The following is a 17,876-nucleotide window of genomic DNA, read 5'->3' on the forward strand; positions in this document are numbered from 1 at the left end:
AGTTGGTAATGTCTTGAATTTTAATAACTCATTGTACCATGAGATAGAGCCCCCTATTCGCTATTGTATCTGCCATATCTAACCAAAAAAAAAGAAGTCGCACATCAATTTTCCATTGATATGTGAATGAGTAGATGAATGGCGTGGAGAAAAATTCATATTTAGTTGGTAATGTGAACTGTTCGGCAAAGACAATTGTTTTAATGGGTTTATATGATTGATTTCAAGTGAACTTCAATCAGAGTTGAAATAAATGAATATGTGATGACCTATTTGAATGATTATGACCAGAAGATCATTGCTGTTATCTCAGTCAATCTTGGGTTAATTGATGGCCAATCAACTTGTTTTTACACCTGCAGTTACCAGATTTTTGTCTGACTTTATTTATTCGGCTACTACCGGACAAGGGGATGATGCCAAGTCAACAAGTCGAAGTCCCTCACCGATTCCTTCCACACAAGCTTCAGGTATTGATAACTGACCAGATTAGGCCGAAAAAAAAGTCTCCGGTTTCTGGTATGCGCGCGCGTCGCCGTAGCCATGCGCGTCGGCAAAATAAAAAAGGGTTTTTTTTTTCAATACAAGAATAAGATGAAGTCTCAAAACAGCCAAACTCACTGGTTTGACTGGAATCCTGCTGCTGCACAATTTAACTTGTTTTTAGATGGGGTTATGATCGAGAATAAGCTTTATGTGGCCTCTCTGGACTCCCATATATTTGCACTAAGTTTAGTTGGGCACCATTTGCAGTCATCAGCTGACATTTGAAGCCAAAAAAAAAAAAAAACCAGGTTAAAAAAAAAAAAAAAACGCGTCGCCGCACCACTTTTGGGGCAAGCTCCATATCAGAAACCGGAGACTTTTTTTGTTTGGCCTTATAGCGAGTATATTTTTTTTTTAGTTTTTTTTTAACTTCATACAAAGGCAAAACTTTCCAAGCGCAGACATCAACCAGAGATGACATTGAGGATGTCGTTTTGTCAGTATTTTTTTTAAGGGGCAATTCATCTTGAAATCACCGAAAAATTTCATGTTTTGGATCGTCTACTTATCGTATTTCAAACATCTGGTTGAAAGGAAACCAAACTAATGCCTTACCGTTCCCGAGAAAAGAGAAAAAAAACCTGATTGTTTACATCGGACATGACGGAGTATGATATGTGTTTCCTGTCTGTTCGGCAAAAATGATTGTTTTTAATGAGTTTGTACAGGGTGACCCCCAAATAATGCAGCCCTAAAACATTTGCCTTTAAAAAGATCCTAGCTACACGATGATCCCCGGCTTGGCGATGAAAGTCCACCTATACGTGCAGCCAGGCCGGTCTGGATGCACCACACTCCTACGTTCTATTAGAGTTCACCCAATTTGGGATTCTGTATGCCATTGATCATGGTCCGTGATTCGTGTTTCGTGTATGTATAGTGTGCCATCCCCGCTCATCAGTAGCGCGCCCTCATGCGCCGCCCCCCGCTATAACCTATCGAGAACCCCGACTTGCAAATCTGCCACACGTTTGTACACAACCAACGAGCTCATCTACCGAAAGTGGTAGCGGCCAATCAAATTGCAGAATTTTAGAAATAAACATATATCTTTAATAATGAGAGAACTTTGAGCGTGTGAATGAATGTGCTCTAGGTACATGTACATACATGTACAACATCATGCAAAAAAGACCTCACGTTCTGTGAATCAAATTGCAGAACTTTTTTGCACCTATTTTGTTTTGGCAACCTGAAGCCCGGTTCAAACTTCACACGAAAGCAAAAGCGAAGCGAAATTCGTGACATCAACAATACATTCAAAGCGTGTCCACCATTGTTGACGACATGAATTTGGCTTCGCACATGCTTTCCGCGTGAAGTATGAACTGGGCTTAAAGGGAATGCACATTTTTGGATTGCTGTAATTTCCAGAAATAAACTATTTGAGGGGTTAGTACAATAGATCAAATATTGTTTAACTGACACGTTTGAAGTTTTGTGTTCGAAAATGGAGGGCCCCCCCCCCCACCCCCCGTAATGCCAGACAACTATCAATTCAATTTGAAAATCTATTTTTCAAAGTGCATACCCAAAAAGCATGTACCTATACCAATTTAAAGGCCCCAGGTCAGATTTGATGTATAGAGTGCCCTCGAACCTCATGCATATGCAGTTAGAATCACGGGAAGGGGTACAATTAAAACTTGGAAGACAATTCATTCTGTTTCATAAATAATGTTTTGTTGAAGCAATGCATGTTAGTATATTATATTATTTCACATTTTTGACCTTGCATTTTTTTTGGCTAAAGAAGGAATTTTTGTCATATTTGGGTAGAGTTTACCTACGTAAGCTAGAAATCCATTGGTAACATTTTTTTCCATCTACCATGTGGCGGCCATCTTGGATTTCAAAATGGCGTCCATTTCGGACCTAATTCATATCATAACTTCGGACCTGATTGTCACATTAAGTCCATTTTGGTGGCAAACCCTATGTTTTTGATACCAAGGAACCCAAGTAAATCATTGTTAATGGGGTACTCCAAATGGATGGATATAATCACATACTCCAACTCTTCAGACTCTGACTTAAAAGGTGCGGTTACCCTAATAGATTAATTAAAGAAAATTCCCTATATTACAGAGAGGAATCCAGCACTAGATTACACACTTTTAAAACGCCGAAATATGCGATCCTTTGCAAAATCCCGTTCAACAAAGCCAGCGACAACTTCAGACAAGCTAAAAGAATCCTTAAAAAATACACCGGCTTACTGGCCCCAAAATATGGCGTTAACATCTCCATCACCAACAACCCTAAGCTAAAACAGTTGTTTTGTACAAGCCGCAAACTGCACAGGAAGATTGCTAACTTCAAAGTATAATAATAATTACGGACAGCCGCTAACTATGATTGTGAGACGTGATATTACCTCTACCCATTTAAAATTTTAATATATTTGGGGTGTATAGATCCTTATTAAGAATTCCCTTCAAGAGCCACAGGTTTATGGGCGCGTAATTCCTTCTTAAAAATATCCCTCAAGAGCGACAGGTTGTGGACGTGTAATTCCATCTTAAAAATATCCTTCAAGAGCCACAGGTTTGTGGGCGCGTAATTCCTTCTAAAAAAAAAAATACCCTTCAATAGCCACAGGTTTATGGGCGCGTAATTCCTTCTAAAAAATATCCTTCAAGAGCCACAGGTTTGTGGGCGCGTAATTCCTTCTAAAAATATCCTTCAAGAGCCACAGGTTTATGGGCGCGTAATTCCTTCTAAAAAATATCCTTCAAGAGCCACAGGTTTGTGGGCGCGTAATTCCTTCTAAAAAATATCCTTCAAGAGCCACAGGTTTGTGGGCGCGTAATTCCTTCTAAAAAATATCCTTCAAGAGCCACAGGTTTGTGGGCGCGTAATTCCTTCTAAAAATATCCTTCAATAGCCACAGGTTTGTGGACGCGTAATTCCTTCTAAAAAATATCTTACAGCAGCCAATGGTTTGTGGGCGCGTCATTCCTTCTATAAAAGCAAAAAAATATCCTCCGACAGCCATTCCTATACCGGAATGTAATTCACTATGAAAAAGATCGCGTTCACTCATTAAGATAACAACTTTCAACTAAATTACGGGTAGCAGCTCACTACGTGTAACATGGTACGGTGTTACCTCTACCCAGATAAAGTTTTTTAAGTCATTCATATCGGTTATTGTTTTCACACTTTTCCTATAATTTACCACACGCCCTTAAACACATACAACCTTCTTTTGTATTAAATCAAAAATTACACCGAATTTTATTATAAATAGTTAAAAACGATTGATTCGTATCGATTAAAAACAGTCGATAACCTCATTAGACATTATAATTGTAAACAGTCTTGTATAATTTTCTTTGAAACTCAGCCTTCAAGTTTTATCTGTAAAAACTGTAAAAATTATAGGCTCATGATATACTCAAACTATATCTGCTAACCTCCAAAGTGAATACAATTTTTAACATTCCTAACCTTGTTTGGTTATTTGTAAAATATTGTATAGATTATAATATTTCTAAAAATTCCATTTAGTACTTTTGTTCCTTCAAGTATAAATTATAATATTACTAAAAACTCAATTTTGTACCTTTGTTTCTTCAAGACAACCGGAATTCCCTTAGCTGAATAATTTTAAAATAGAATCGAAATGTAATAAATTATAACCACAGTGAGTATATCACGTGCATTTTGAGTTCTTATTGTTTCCTCTCTGTGTGCTCTCTGTGTCTTTGAACTACCTATCCCCTCGTGCCGGGTTTGACATTACTGATCTTTAACCGGTCGTCAAGTCCACCAACGGGCACATTCCTGAACGGTTTTAAAACCCACTTTCTTCCACGGCGACTATCTGAACGTCTGGCGTATCGTGAGGTACGTTAGGGACTGTAGTGGACTTTAGGTTCACTCAAACAACAAAGTTTGGGGAATGATTCAGTAGCCCATTCCCCCCCCCCCCCCCCCGGTCAAAAGTGGGGATATATATACCCCCATCCCCCCGGGATTTAATGCCCCTGGGAATCCCAATGGAAAACCTCTTTTGTTATGTTCTATGTTTTGGAAGACTATTCGTTCAATTTCAGGAACAAATTTATTGAACCAATTCATGTTGCTTGTTTTGATCTGAATAGGAGTGCCTGCACCCAGACCTCAGCATCGTCAAAGACCAGACCAAGAACCACAGCTGGGGGCTCCTAGCTACAAAGATGTCGGTAACAAGACTAGGGACATTTTGAAGGGAGTTTATAAAACAACAGGCAGTTACGTGCAGTTGCTGCCTGGGGTTGCTAATGACCAAAGGCACATAGATAGTATATACACCAAAGTACGGTTAGAAACACGGGAAGGGGTAGCAGTTGTCTGTACGCCTACAGGGAAAACTGTTAGAAAAAGTAGCCAAAGTGGAGCAATTGTAAACTCAATAGAGTATGACAGAATATTCAGATTAAGGAAAGGAACTAACAAACTCATCAAATGCCTCATTTTCGTTGGCGAAGGAGGGGTCGGGAAGTCAACCATTTTTGATAAGATTGCATACGACTGGGCTGAGGGTGAAAACAAATTCCTGAAAAGATTCAATCTCGTATTTCTTTTAAAGATGTGTGCCCTGTCGCAAAAATCTGATCTTGTTGATTCCACTTTTGATCAACTTCTAGGTGAAAAGTCAGGAATAAAAGAAAAAGAACTTGATAAATTCATTCAGGACAACTCAAATGAGGTCTTGATTCTTTTGGATGGTTTTGATGCAATGAGGACCAAAACACTTGATGCAGCCTCATTTGGTTCTATCCTGAAAGCACTCGATAGAACAGCGTACAAGGAATGTATCGTATGTATCGCCACCCGCCCCTCTCATCTTGAGACACTGATGTCAAAATCACTTGTCCAAAATCCTTGCACATACATAGAGGTTCTGGGGTTTACTGACGAGGATGTTCATGAATACGTTCAGAAATTCCATGACAAAGATCCTGATAGTGGCAATGCACTAATCCAAACCATTGAAAAGTCCAACACGCTGCGTGATTTCGCCAAGACACCTGTGTTGCTGCTACATATGTGCTTGTTGTGGAGGGAGAGTAAACAACTCCCCAAAACAACTTCACGCCTCTTCACTGAGACAATCGATCACATGTTCACAAGAAAACATCTCTCTGGATACTATGCATCAAACACAGTGATTGCCATAGGAAAAGTTGCGCTGCGTGGACTCACGAGTGCCAACCAGAGATTCTCATTTCAAGAAGATGAGTTTGAACCGAAGGCGCTGGAGCTGGCACTAAAAGCGGGCATCCTAACCAAGCAGAGAGTTATCAAAAACGTCAAACCCCACACCAACATACAATTCATGCCCAAGATTGTGCAGGAATACTGTGCAGCGAAATACTTGCAGAGTTTGAATCTCAGATTCTGTACGCGTGTGGTGAACATATTAAAATATCACAACATTTTGAGTCGACTCGCGTGTTCAACAATTGAGGATGTTTTTCTGAACGAATTTCTCTTTCGTTTTTGTTGTGGTGACAATGAGAAGTGCATGACGGACATCGTAAACTTGCTTGACCGTAAGTTCAATGAAGATCCATATAAGCCCAGTTACCAATCAGATGTTATACAAGTAATTAGTCGAAACTGCTTTTTTGAAAGCCAGTCAGAAAAAGTCCCACAGTGTCTAGCCAGAGGTTCACTTATTCCATCAACTATCAAAGTACTTAACAATAATGATTTCCACAGTCTCATGTACCTTCTCGAAATCATCTGTAAGTCCGACAGCTGCACGGCACAACTGGCACACGTTGAAACGATTTCTGTTTATCGGGTGTCCTCAGTCAGTGGTTTAGCCTTCGCCTTGGGTTACATGGAAAACCTCAGGAATCTGAGGCTCTCCGATTGTCCTTTAATAAAAGGCGATCTTGAAAAAAACTTGTCATCATTAAAATGCAACTGTCTCTTGACCAGTCTTGACATAGAGGGTTGCAAAACACTGGGAGGTAGAGCTATAGAGTGGGCCCCTCATATCAAACACTTGACAAGCCTAGAAAAACTTCATATAAAAAGCTGCGAACTGCAAGGAACAGACATTGAACACATTGCTTCGGCTGTACATGACTTGCCTAGAATGACTGACTTGATCCTTTCTGTCAGTGGCGGATTGGCTACGTGGGCAATGGAATTGCCGAAAATGATACACTTAAATAAGCTGGACCTGAGCTATTGCGATTTGACAGCGTCAGATATTGAACATATTGCATCGGCTGTACGTGATTTGCCCAGACTGACTGACTTGGTCCTCAGTGAAAAATGGCGAGTGGATAAGTTAAAGTCCCGCTTCCCGTTGCTTAGGGTTCACATGAAAACTCACATGCCTTGAGTTAGGCACACAAAAAATAACTCGGTCTCTGGTCATCTCGCGCGTCGATTTTAATCATACGCGTCAATCTTTTTTTCCCCCAAAATGTTCCGCTGTAGCTCCAACAGCGCCCTCTATTGCCGCACCTCCTCATTTTTTTTTTATCAAAGAGTCCCAAGGAATGGGAAATTGCACCAAGGCAAATGATCGAAAGCACCAAGGCAAATTATGGAGGACACCAATGTACATGAGGACACCAAAAAAGCCAAATAGTACCCCACCTTGTCTGTACAATCCAAGCTTGAAGAAAAAAAAAAGCCGCGTCCCCGCGTCAATTCCGGAACTTCGGTCTGACCAGAGACCGAATATTTTCTTTTTTTGGCCTTACTACTCATAAATAACAAAATCAATGTGTTAACATTATCAATAAAGGGAAACTACTATATAAGAGTATAAAAAGTAAACAAAACAAAAGACAAAACAACAACCCCCTTGAATTCCAGAATATTTGTGCTGAACATAATAACCAAATTAAAGTGCGGGTGAAGGTTTAATGCAGACTGGGACATGTTGATCGCAACTTAAAGTTGCCATAAATAGAGTTTTTTGGACCACAATAACAGTTTCGTTTATGGCCAAAGCAAAAGAACAAAACAGATCATTTGAAAATTAACAATGTGTCATTCCAGGATGCCTCTTTGCAAATTCAAACATAAACATCGTAACACATTCTCGCTTCAGATCGTCAGCAGGGTCGCACTGCATGTAAGACAAATTACCTGTTCACTCTCCACATTATTATACAGTAGGCCTACACTGTAAAAACTGTGTTCAGAAATGAAACACTTTCTAAACACTTAAAGAATTGGATACGTAATGTTAAGCTTCTAAACATGTTTGCCAAAATTGTGTTAAATTGCTTAACAAATGTTTGGAGTGTAGTTTGTCATCAAAGTCAAGCTTGCACTTTTATAAGTCCCTGGTCAGATCCGACCTGGAATCCGGGACAGATTGGACCTGACACATTCTGGGTCAAAATAAAAAATTTCTGTGCCACAATGACAATTATCCGGGTAAAATGGCAGAAAAGGTGACTCAGGACAAGTTTCGACCTGGAAGCGTATCAGGTCCAATCTGACCCGGATTCGGGTCCAATCTGACTCGAATCTTTTTAGAGTGAATGTGATTTGCCGATTGTATATCTGCAAACAAAAGTATAACAGGCTTGGAATCTGTACGCGTGTGCAAGAAAACATCACTGATTTGAAAACGTAGTGGATGTATGGTACTCGTTGATTTCTTATCAAACACTGAGGCTGTATGGGTGGTTTGGTCCATTTCCTTCACAAGTTGAAAAAGGTTGGCCAGACAACAATTGTGTTTATTTATAACGTTTAAACAATGATTATCCTTTTGAGTTGTTTTGGGAAAATACACCTACCTTTTTGTAAATAGACTAATATATTTTGTATATATTTTTTAAAGACTCATTGGCCTGACAATGATTGTATTTACATGTATGTTAAACATTAAATGAATTAAGTTCTCCAGTTCTTTCAAGAACCACACAAATTGTAATTACTGGACGGTGGTTTGGATTTGCTCAGACCATATATTATTGACATGAATGATTTCTTGAAGACTTCTTATTTTATAATTCTTTTCAGCTGTTCCCAATTTCAATTGAGAAGAGCTTTTGTTTTTTGTAAAAAAAAATCTCACTTTTCTCATAGGTGTTGTACACGTTTTCATTGTACAAGCCATTTTGTGAACTTTTTCAATACGATCAAGTTTAGACTTTGTATACAGTAGTCATTAATCATGTATCATCGGAAGATGTATGCCAAAACATTTTGTCATCGGGGCCACATGACATTAATTTAAAGGTTCATGATATAACTTTTGAAATATTGGACCGATTGGTCTCAAACTTGGTTGTACATGTAGGCTATGTAGACGGGGAAGGTTATAGATGAACATTGTTTATGAACATTTTGGTTTTTTCCACTTTTTTCATAAGGTTAACACGTTTTCATTCTACAAGCCACTTTGGGAACTTTTTTTCAATACGATCAACTTTGCATAGTCATTATATAACCATCATCCGAAAATGTATATGCCGAATAACTTTGTCATCGTGACGTCACCAGGTCACGTGACATCAATATAAATGTTTTAGTTTTATAACGTAAGAACTACTGGACAGATTGATATCAATTGATGTGTCAAGGTCATGTGACCCTTCTGGTGTTACCTGGTGTTAATTTTGTATCCTAATTATATCTCATTTTTATCAATCTGATTGGATTGATACCTTATGTGATTATGAAGCAACATTTGAAGAAATATGTTGCACTCTTATTACCGTGCAGTTTATTGTTCTCGTTTTTGACGTCATTAATATTTAAATGAGGACATTTTGCGTTCACAATACGGCAGTAGGATAATGCATTCTTTGCATATTGCATTCAAGTATAGGTGTGTTTGCTGGAATGTCGGAAGGTCATGTGACCCTTACTTTCGGTCTTAACGGAAGCATTCTTCCTTTCTTAAATTCGGATCCTTATTATCACATTTCACTAATTATCAATCAGATGGGTTTGATACCTCATGAGCATAAAGCGGCATTCCAACATAAATTATTCCATTAATACCATGCAGTTTATTGTTCTAATGTTATGACCTGATGAATATTTAATAAGGCAATCGTATAGCCATACAGCAGTATGATAAGCTTTGATACTAATTCTTTGCATATTCCATCATAGTGTACTAAAGGTGAGCCTGGTGAAATGTTAAGGTCACGTGACCCTTACCTCCGGTGTTACCGGAAGTGAATTATATTGTAATATCAATTTTTAAAGCGACTTTGTTTTAGAATAAAGTATTCAATCATTTTATACCGTCCAATAGACGATCAAAAACATGTTGGGAACAGCTTTGTGGTTATTCAGTTACATCCACAAATTCTAATTTGTATTCTAGCCGTTTTTTTGTGTTTTTTTTTTAAGCTTTTGTGTGAAAAACTTTGCTGTGAAGATCTGTCTGCAAAAACATGAAGTAACTACTTCCGATACTAATTGGACCTTACACTAAAAGCGGGGCCTGGTTCACTTGTGACCGGCCAGACTTAAATTCCTGTAATTTTGCTGCCAGGTCCCGTCTGTAAAATATTTCTTTTTCGATGTCTTATATTTTTAGCATAAACAGCGATGCGAAAGTTGTCGAAGCATTGCGAGCGCCCTCTTGTGTTTTCCGTTGAATAGAGCATACAGAGTTTCGTAACAATTTGCATTATGACATGCAGTGCGAAAAAGCCTTTTACTCCGTGCAGTGTCTCAAAAGCATAGGGCTTCGGACGCACTTTCCGTGAATTTTTCGTTAGTTTTCTTGGAGAGTAAGCAAGCATGGGTAGGTCACTTGACTGCTTGTAGTTGCTGCTGCCAGCCACAATTATTGTGAGCCAGCTTGTCTATATTTTGCTGTGTTTCTCACTTGGTGTTAGCACGCCGCATGTGCATACACATATCGTGTACATGCATATCGTGTAGTTTGCCCAAACATCCCGAGGCATAGGTACACAGGCCGCAACTGCTCCGGTAAGTGTTTCAACTTCGTAAATTTTGATGTTATCTTAAATAGCACTTTACGACACATTTTTATGCCATGAATACTCAAGGTTGGAAGCCAAGTCTGTATGAAACATTTTTATGACATAAAATAAATATCCCAGGGCCAGGTTGAAAGCCAAGTCTATATGAAAATTGTGCATATATGAGTTGAATTTTCGGGGATTCGAATTTTCGATACCGAACCTTGTAATATTGACTGTGTATTTGCACATACTTCGATCCTAAATATGTTGAATTATAGGGTCAATGCACTTTATTGAACTCAAATTTGGATAGCGTGGATGGAAAGAGAAATAAGAGAAATGTTCTAGCCTGAAATGAAACACATGAGACATATAGATGGCAGGCGCGGTTCTGGGGGGGGGGGGGGGCGCCTAGGGGGGCTGTAGCCCCCCCCCCAAATTTTTTTGTCTAGCCCCCCCAAAATAAATTCCGTAAAAAAAAATTGCATTAGCAAAAAGAAGGATTGTGATGTACATGCAAACGGTCTCCCCCTAAAGAAGAAATAGCCGTGACAAGGGTGCATTAGTTAATATGAATGTCGGACACTTCGCCCCATTTCCACGTCGCCCCATGTCACTTCGCCCCTAACCACTTCGCCCCATCCCCACTTCGCCCCATCCCCACATCGCCCCATCCCCACTTCGCCCCATCCCCAATTTGCCCCATTCCCACTTCGCCCCATCCCCAATTCGCCCCATCCCCACTTCGCCCCAGCTGTTACATGTAAAAAAAAATAAAAAAAAAAAAACTCATCTATTTTATTGGCTTAAAAACAATTCCAACAGATTCACTAATTGCTAACCAACGGAAAGAATTAGCCCACCAAATGAACAATTCATAACCAACCTCTCAAGCTATCACTCTCCCCTACCGAGAAAAAAAGCTTGAAGTAAAAGATACAACTTTGTTCCCAACCCGGCTATACCAACCCGTCTCCCACTTATCTGAGAACGACAATACCTTTGACCCATGCTTTGACATTCTAATTTCACTCTTGGAGGAACCAATCTACATGGGGCGAAGTGGGGATGGGGCGAAGTGGGGATGGGGCGAAGTGGGGATGGGGCGAAGCGGGGATGGGGCGATGTGGGGAAGGGGCGAAGTGGGGATGGGGCGAAGTGGTTAGGGGCGAAGTGACATGGGGCGACGTGGAAATGGGGTGAAGCGTCCGACACCCGTTAATATAGTGCAAGGGCGGATCCAGGGGGGAGGGGGGAGGGGGGGGGGGCAAAGGGGGCCATGGCCCCTCCCCCCCAAAAAAACAAACCAATTTTTTGTTTTTGTGACATCGCAATAAAGGCAGGCAATGAGTAGGCCTACACCACCATCTTTTCCTCAAAAAAAATTGGTTAAAGTGGTCAGAAATTGCCTCAGATCTCACCACAGAGCATCTAGAATCCAAAAATTGTTCGGGGTCCTTAAGCGGGCTCCGAACCCCACGCCGTAATTTTTTGGACCCACTTTTTTGTGCCCCCCCACAAAAAAATTGTGTTCTGGATCCGCCCTTGCTATAGTGTGAATGATTTTAGGATTTTATTGGCGCTCCCCATTGAAAATATGGCATGAGCCCCCCCCCCCCCCCCCAACCACCTATTGATTTTCGGAGGTCTAAGTGTCTGGAAAAAATAACCAGTCAACATTTCAGCATGCCTCCCTGAAAAAAAATTCTGGATCCACCGTGCTAGCCCCCCCGAAATATTGGTTCTAGAACCGCGCCTGATAGATGGATGTACGAATACAGAATATTGAATATAATACGAAGTCAGAATCTGCCAGAGCAGGCCCACGGTTCAATAATGCGGACACATACATTCCTTCATTTATTTGCAAAAACATGTTGTGTTGTTAAGCAATACTACTCCGTTATTTCGCAATGCTTTTTCCTTATTTTTTTTTAATAATTAAAACCAGCACAATCAGGCTTCCACAAATCGTGGGGATAATCCCTAATTAAAGCTCAGGGGAATTACCTATAACTATATCGGCACTCTATCAGGCAACCCTCTAAATGCCCCCTCTGGATCGGTCTCTGCACTCAGTGCTGAAGTGACATGCAATTCCCATGAAACTCTTTTCAAGCTATAGCTTATCTGCATGGATTACCAAATTTAAGGAATTTGAATAAGAGTTTTACAACTGTTGTTCATCTTTTATTTCCGGCTTGATTTCTTGGTGAAAGCATCAGGGCTTTTATGCGAGAAGTGACAGTTGACACTGAGATAGAATGTATTTGTATTGACATATTTGTAACAAAATCGCTTCTAAAGTGAGAAGTTGGATGAGAGTTAGTGCCAGTCTGGTTCCCTGACCTCACCGTCGACGCCCAGACGTCTAAATTGTAGGTCAGGCAGCCTCCGCAGCTAAAAATAAACATGACGACATTGACGGCCCTGTTTCAAAGCTCGGCTTCGTTTCCGAATTCGCTTTATCACTTAAAGCTTTTAATCAGGAGGGGTTCCAATCAATTTTTTTAAACATACCTGCTTCATTATGTCATACAGTTTGATATTTCTGTAAAAAAAACATTGACGAAGGTTGACCCGCAATCTCAAAAGTTAGGGACCCAAATATCATCTTAGCAGGCGAAGCAAAAATGGAGACCACGCCGAGTTTTGGAAAATCCCGGCAACCGTCACCAGTTCAAATACGCAGCAAAGCTCGCCCCTCGTACGATCCTGGTGCATGCTTGATGCACAAAATCGTCATTGAATGTTAAATTTCTTTATGCAATTGATGAATATTAATTATCAACTTAGCTTTTATATTTTCAATTTGCAAGGTAGTTGAATAAAACCCAGAATTTTATACCCAGAAATAACCGGGCGCTATCTGAGATTTCGACGAAATACATTTGGCAAACTTCGGTCATTTTCGGAACAAGGAGGCATTCCACCCGTTTTATTCACGTGACTTTTTGTATTACAATGTATTACTAGCGGCTATCTGACCTAAGACGCATCAGAAATTGTCAGAATCTTTTGGTCTGGGAACCACACTGAGTTAGTGCCAGTTCTAGGATATAGGCATATTCCAAATAATTATTCCAGCAGTTTTTCCTTTAAATTACATTCATAGTTTTTCGTAATTTCGGTATTTAATAATATCACTAGATAAATAGCCATTCAATGCATTGCCGTATTGCATGTTGTATTACACAAAGCTACCGGTATGTTGGTATGCCAGAATTTGTTGACTAAGGCTCAAAGGTAAGTTAATTTGCATTGAATAGATGCCAAGGAATAACAAACACTTCAAATCGTGTCATTTGATAACAAAGTCACTCATTAACCTGTCAACCTACGTAGATTTTTGCGTTGTCATGGCAGACCAAATAAAACACTTCAGTACAGTGGACTTCGAACACTGGGAAAACCCAGATGTATTTGTGTAGGCCTATTGGCACAAAATTGTATGTATGTATCGATGCGCGATGTGAGAGGATTGAAATCGAACAGCCATTTTCTGTATTAATATATTCACAGATTTATTAGAAAACTATTGGTTATAAGCCTATTGGAAATGCATGTTTTCTTTCATTTGGTGCAAACTGCTGCATGTAACTTTCAAAGTTTGAGTTGACGCAATAAGGAGACTGGTCCGGAGTTTAATTTTTTTAAAATGTAGTTCCATCAAATGGTTATGACATTGGAGGGCGTCGTAGCAGCTGTAGTGCCTCGGTATAATAGTTATGCCTTGTCTCTGAATCAACCCTAACTTTACTGTAGGCCTGAGTTTGGCTACACTCATTTCTTTCTTTTGTTTTCAATTTCATAGATCATCCTAAACGGTGAGTTTACATATTAAGGGTTTTGGCGTTGTTTATTGTGTTTCCCGTACAATCTACGGTTGAATGTCTACCGTGAAAGCCTAGCATATTCCATATGACGTTACATAATATGGCTTGTAGGCCTACATACATGTATGCCCGTGTACCAGTATGTATTATGCCCAAACAATGTTGGGTTAGCCTACACGTGAACGCCAAAACGCTGTACCCGGCAACTGTCATTATGTGTATTTATCCTGAAATGGCCAGATCACAAATTAAAATAACATCAACAAATAAATCGTTAAATCTTTTTTCCCCTTTACTTCTCTTACGTTACAACTTATCAAGCCCGGATTATCCCGTAGGCAAAGTAGGCACTGTGCACAGGGCCTACGAAAAATTTGGTGGCCTACGAAAAATCAGGGGCCTATAGTTTTTGCCGCATGCAGTGTGCCATAAAACACATAAATAGGCCTACCCAGCAGAGACAAGTTTTTAAACAGTTTTAGGCTCTCTCTCTCTCTCAAAATTGTCGATTTCAACAACTGATACTGTACAGCATGCAGCATGTAGGCATACATGTACACGTATAAAATGTACGTGTAAAGTCTGTCGTTCTGAAGCACGGTGCCAACTGGCGTCGATCGGTGTGGGACGGGGAGACATGTCGTTTCCTCCCGCCCCAACTATTTTCGTCCCTAAAAAAAAAAATGTTACCTACATTTGATTCTATGGCTCAAAATATAGCTTATTCAATGACTTCAAACTCGAAAATGATGTTCAAATGATATTTTGCTTAAACAAAAACAATTGTTAAAGTGGTCACAATTGCCTCAGGTCGCACCACAGAGCGTTAAGAAGGCCAAATTGTTTCGGGGCCCTTAAAGCGGATCCCGCCCTACTACCCTACGAACCCCTACTTTTGAGAAGCGATTGACGTCCTTGGTGCCAACAGGCAAGGGCCTATACCAGTTTCGCCTGGCTTGATGTGTACAGTGCTTTGTACTTAAATAGCATCAACATGAATTTGGTGTCGGTGCTTAGGATGGAGCTGAGGGCCTACGGAACACTGGTGCATGCCTACAAAACAGTCCGGGCCTCACTTATTTTACGAACTTATTTGCCATTTTGAATCAGTTAAATACACTATATCAAGCGCTCTGGGACAACTTTACTAGGATTGTCTTGTCTTTTTTTTTCTCCAGTGGTCTTTAGTTTAATATGCATGTATTTAAAAATCCGTTACAAATATTCACAACTTAATCCACAAAAACAAAATGTGGTTTTCAACCATTGCTCACAGGACTTTCTTTTGTGACTGGGTGATCCAAAGTACCATGGATGCACAAATTGAAGCAGCTAGCCAACAAACTGATGTCCCTACCACGAGGCAACAGGAGGCTCATGTACACGCCCCCTCAGCTGCAACAGGTGAGTACAGTACATGTATCAAGAACATTGCTGAGAGCCTGGAGAAGAGGGACTGCTCCCCCTCCCACCCTACCCCTTATCCAAAAAATGTTTGGTGATTGGGTGACCCGCATCACCCTTTATAGTTTGTTTGTGCAAATTGATATTTGTTCATATACTATAATTATCCACGAGTTTTCTTCTACTTAATGATACACGGCATGAATGTCAAACTTGGAACAAACATCAGCCCTGATCCCGAGAACTGCGACGCCATGATGACGTCATGATGACAACAGCGAGGATCAAAGTAGATGCGATTTTAGTTCCAAAATCTATTATCACTCTTCTCTCATTATTTGAACAAAAATAATAATCATGCTAACATCTGATTTACCATGCATACACTTGTAAACATTTTTTTGTTTGGTTACGTGAAGTCACTTGACATTTACGTCCGGGTTTCCGGAAGGTTAGAGTTAGGTCAATCTCACAAAAGAAGCGCTAATAACAAAGAGGGATTGTTTTTCCCAAACGGCTCAAGAAATGACGATGAAATCTTGTACAAATCTTGTGCGAGGAGTTGGCATTATTTTCGATTACGTCATGATTGAAACATGCATCATATTTCCATGGGTGTCTCCAGGGTTTTTTCTAGAGGGGGGCAAAACATATTTTTCCCAAAAAATTCTTGTATTTCTGAACAAATTCTCGATTTCTCAGTTTTAGACGGGGGCAGGGACATTTTGCCCCCCCCCCCCCCCCCCACTCATTAAATTTAAACCACTGTGACTTCGCGCCACTTTTTCTTATCTTTTTTTCTCTTTTTTTCTGTCTTTTTAATTTTTTTTTATTTGCTTTTCCAGGGGGAGGCACTTAAGCCATCTGTCAAAACATCAATCTGCAATTTTATCTCTTGCGCCAGAGGCTCTTGGTATGAGGAGCCATCCCATTTAAATCCTCCACTACCTAACTTATTTGATTGGTTATTTTGGGTTTTGTCTTGATACTTATTTCTTTCTGTTATAACTTCTAACAATTTGTTTTAAATTAAATTGTTTTACGGGCTTAAGTAAATTTGTTCTCCATTGCATGGTTTATTATTTACACATTTTTTGCCTTACATTTGATATAGTTGCCATGGGCGTCGCCAGGATTAGAGGGGGGCAAAGCACATTTCCCCCCAAATCCCTATGTTTTCCTGCATTTTCCCGATTGATCATTTTTTCGAGGGTGGGCAGGGTATTTTCCCCGGCGCGCCCCCAACCCTTTAAATAAACAACAATATGATTTCGCCCCTCCCTTTTTCTCCTTTTTTGGGGGGTTTGCCCCCACCCCCCCCCCCCCACCCCCCACCCTCGCGACGCCCATGATAGTTGTCATTTGATTATTTTGATTATTCATTTCGTGTGCTATTGTAATGTATCTGTTGCTTATCATTCATCTGGTTAAAAATTCCTAAATGTTCACTTCCTTGTGTTGGAATGTTTTTATTTAATCAGCTGATTCATCTGTTTATATATATTTTTGTTTCGATATCGTTTTAACTTCAATATCACGAACGGTTTAGGAGAAAACCCGCGGAGAATTATTGTCCGGAAAAAAAGAGAGATTTACCAGAACAATAACAGAAAGTGGTCGGGTTGTGCCCGACCACTCAACAAGATCAAACATGTATACAGCTATGTAGGCAATTATACAGGTATCCTTCGAAGCCGGGGGCTTATATGAAGATGCCTTGACAAAACAAAACCGAAATGTCAACTCAACAGTTACAGAAACAGACTAACAATTGGACAAACACAAACGGAGAACATGGTATAAAATGTAGATGTGAGGGTTAGAGGAAATAGAAAATGCCATAAATGAATAATCGTGCAACTAGTCATAAATCAAAGCTAAGCATCAATATTGAAGTAAAAACGTAATCGAAACAAAAATATAAACTAGAAATGTGTTTGTGGACAAACACAAGCTGTTTCGGATATTTGAAATACTCTGAGCACGGGATGAACAATCAGTGACGTCACTATAAATGTCATCTATAACAGCACATTATGATATGTACATGTCAAGTTACAACCAAATCGAACATTTTAGTTCTGTAGATATATAGACCTATAAAAGAATAAAATGACCCTTTAAGGGACTTCACATGATATTTGATGATGATGCCACTTCAATTTCC

At 39.8% G+C, this 17,876-nt stretch overlaps 1 protein-coding gene across 1 annotated transcript; it reads left to right on the forward strand.

Annotated features, from left to right (window-relative positions):
- The first annotated feature begins 369 nt into the window (after positions 1-369).
- Positions 370-16,568, forward strand: LOC119720299 (NACHT, LRR and PYD domains-containing protein 1 homolog). The gene is made up of 5 exons (XM_038189941.1): positions 370-470; positions 4,656-5,936; positions 14,284-14,296; positions 15,582-15,709; positions 16,555-16,568. The coding sequence occupies exons 2-5, from the start codon at positions 5,123-5,125 to the stop codon at positions 16,566-16,568; spliced, it is 969 nt and encodes a 322-aa protein (XP_038045869.1). The 5' UTR covers positions 370-470; positions 4,656-5,122.
- The last annotated feature ends 1,308 nt before the right edge of the window (positions 16,569-17,876 follow it).

This window comes from Patiria miniata, unplaced genomic scaffold (genome assembly GCF_015706575.1).
Source record: "Patiria miniata isolate m_02_andy unplaced genomic scaffold, ASM1570657v1 HiC_scaffold_9, whole genome shotgun sequence".
Classification (NCBI taxonomy): Eukaryota; Metazoa; Echinodermata; class Asteroidea; order Valvatida; family Asterinidae; genus Patiria; species Patiria miniata.

Coding starts and splice junctions, on each gene's coding strand:
- LOC119720299 (XM_038189941.1), top strand. CDS start 5,123: ATGTGTGCCCTGTCGCAAAAATCTGATCTTGTTGATTCCACTTTTGAT.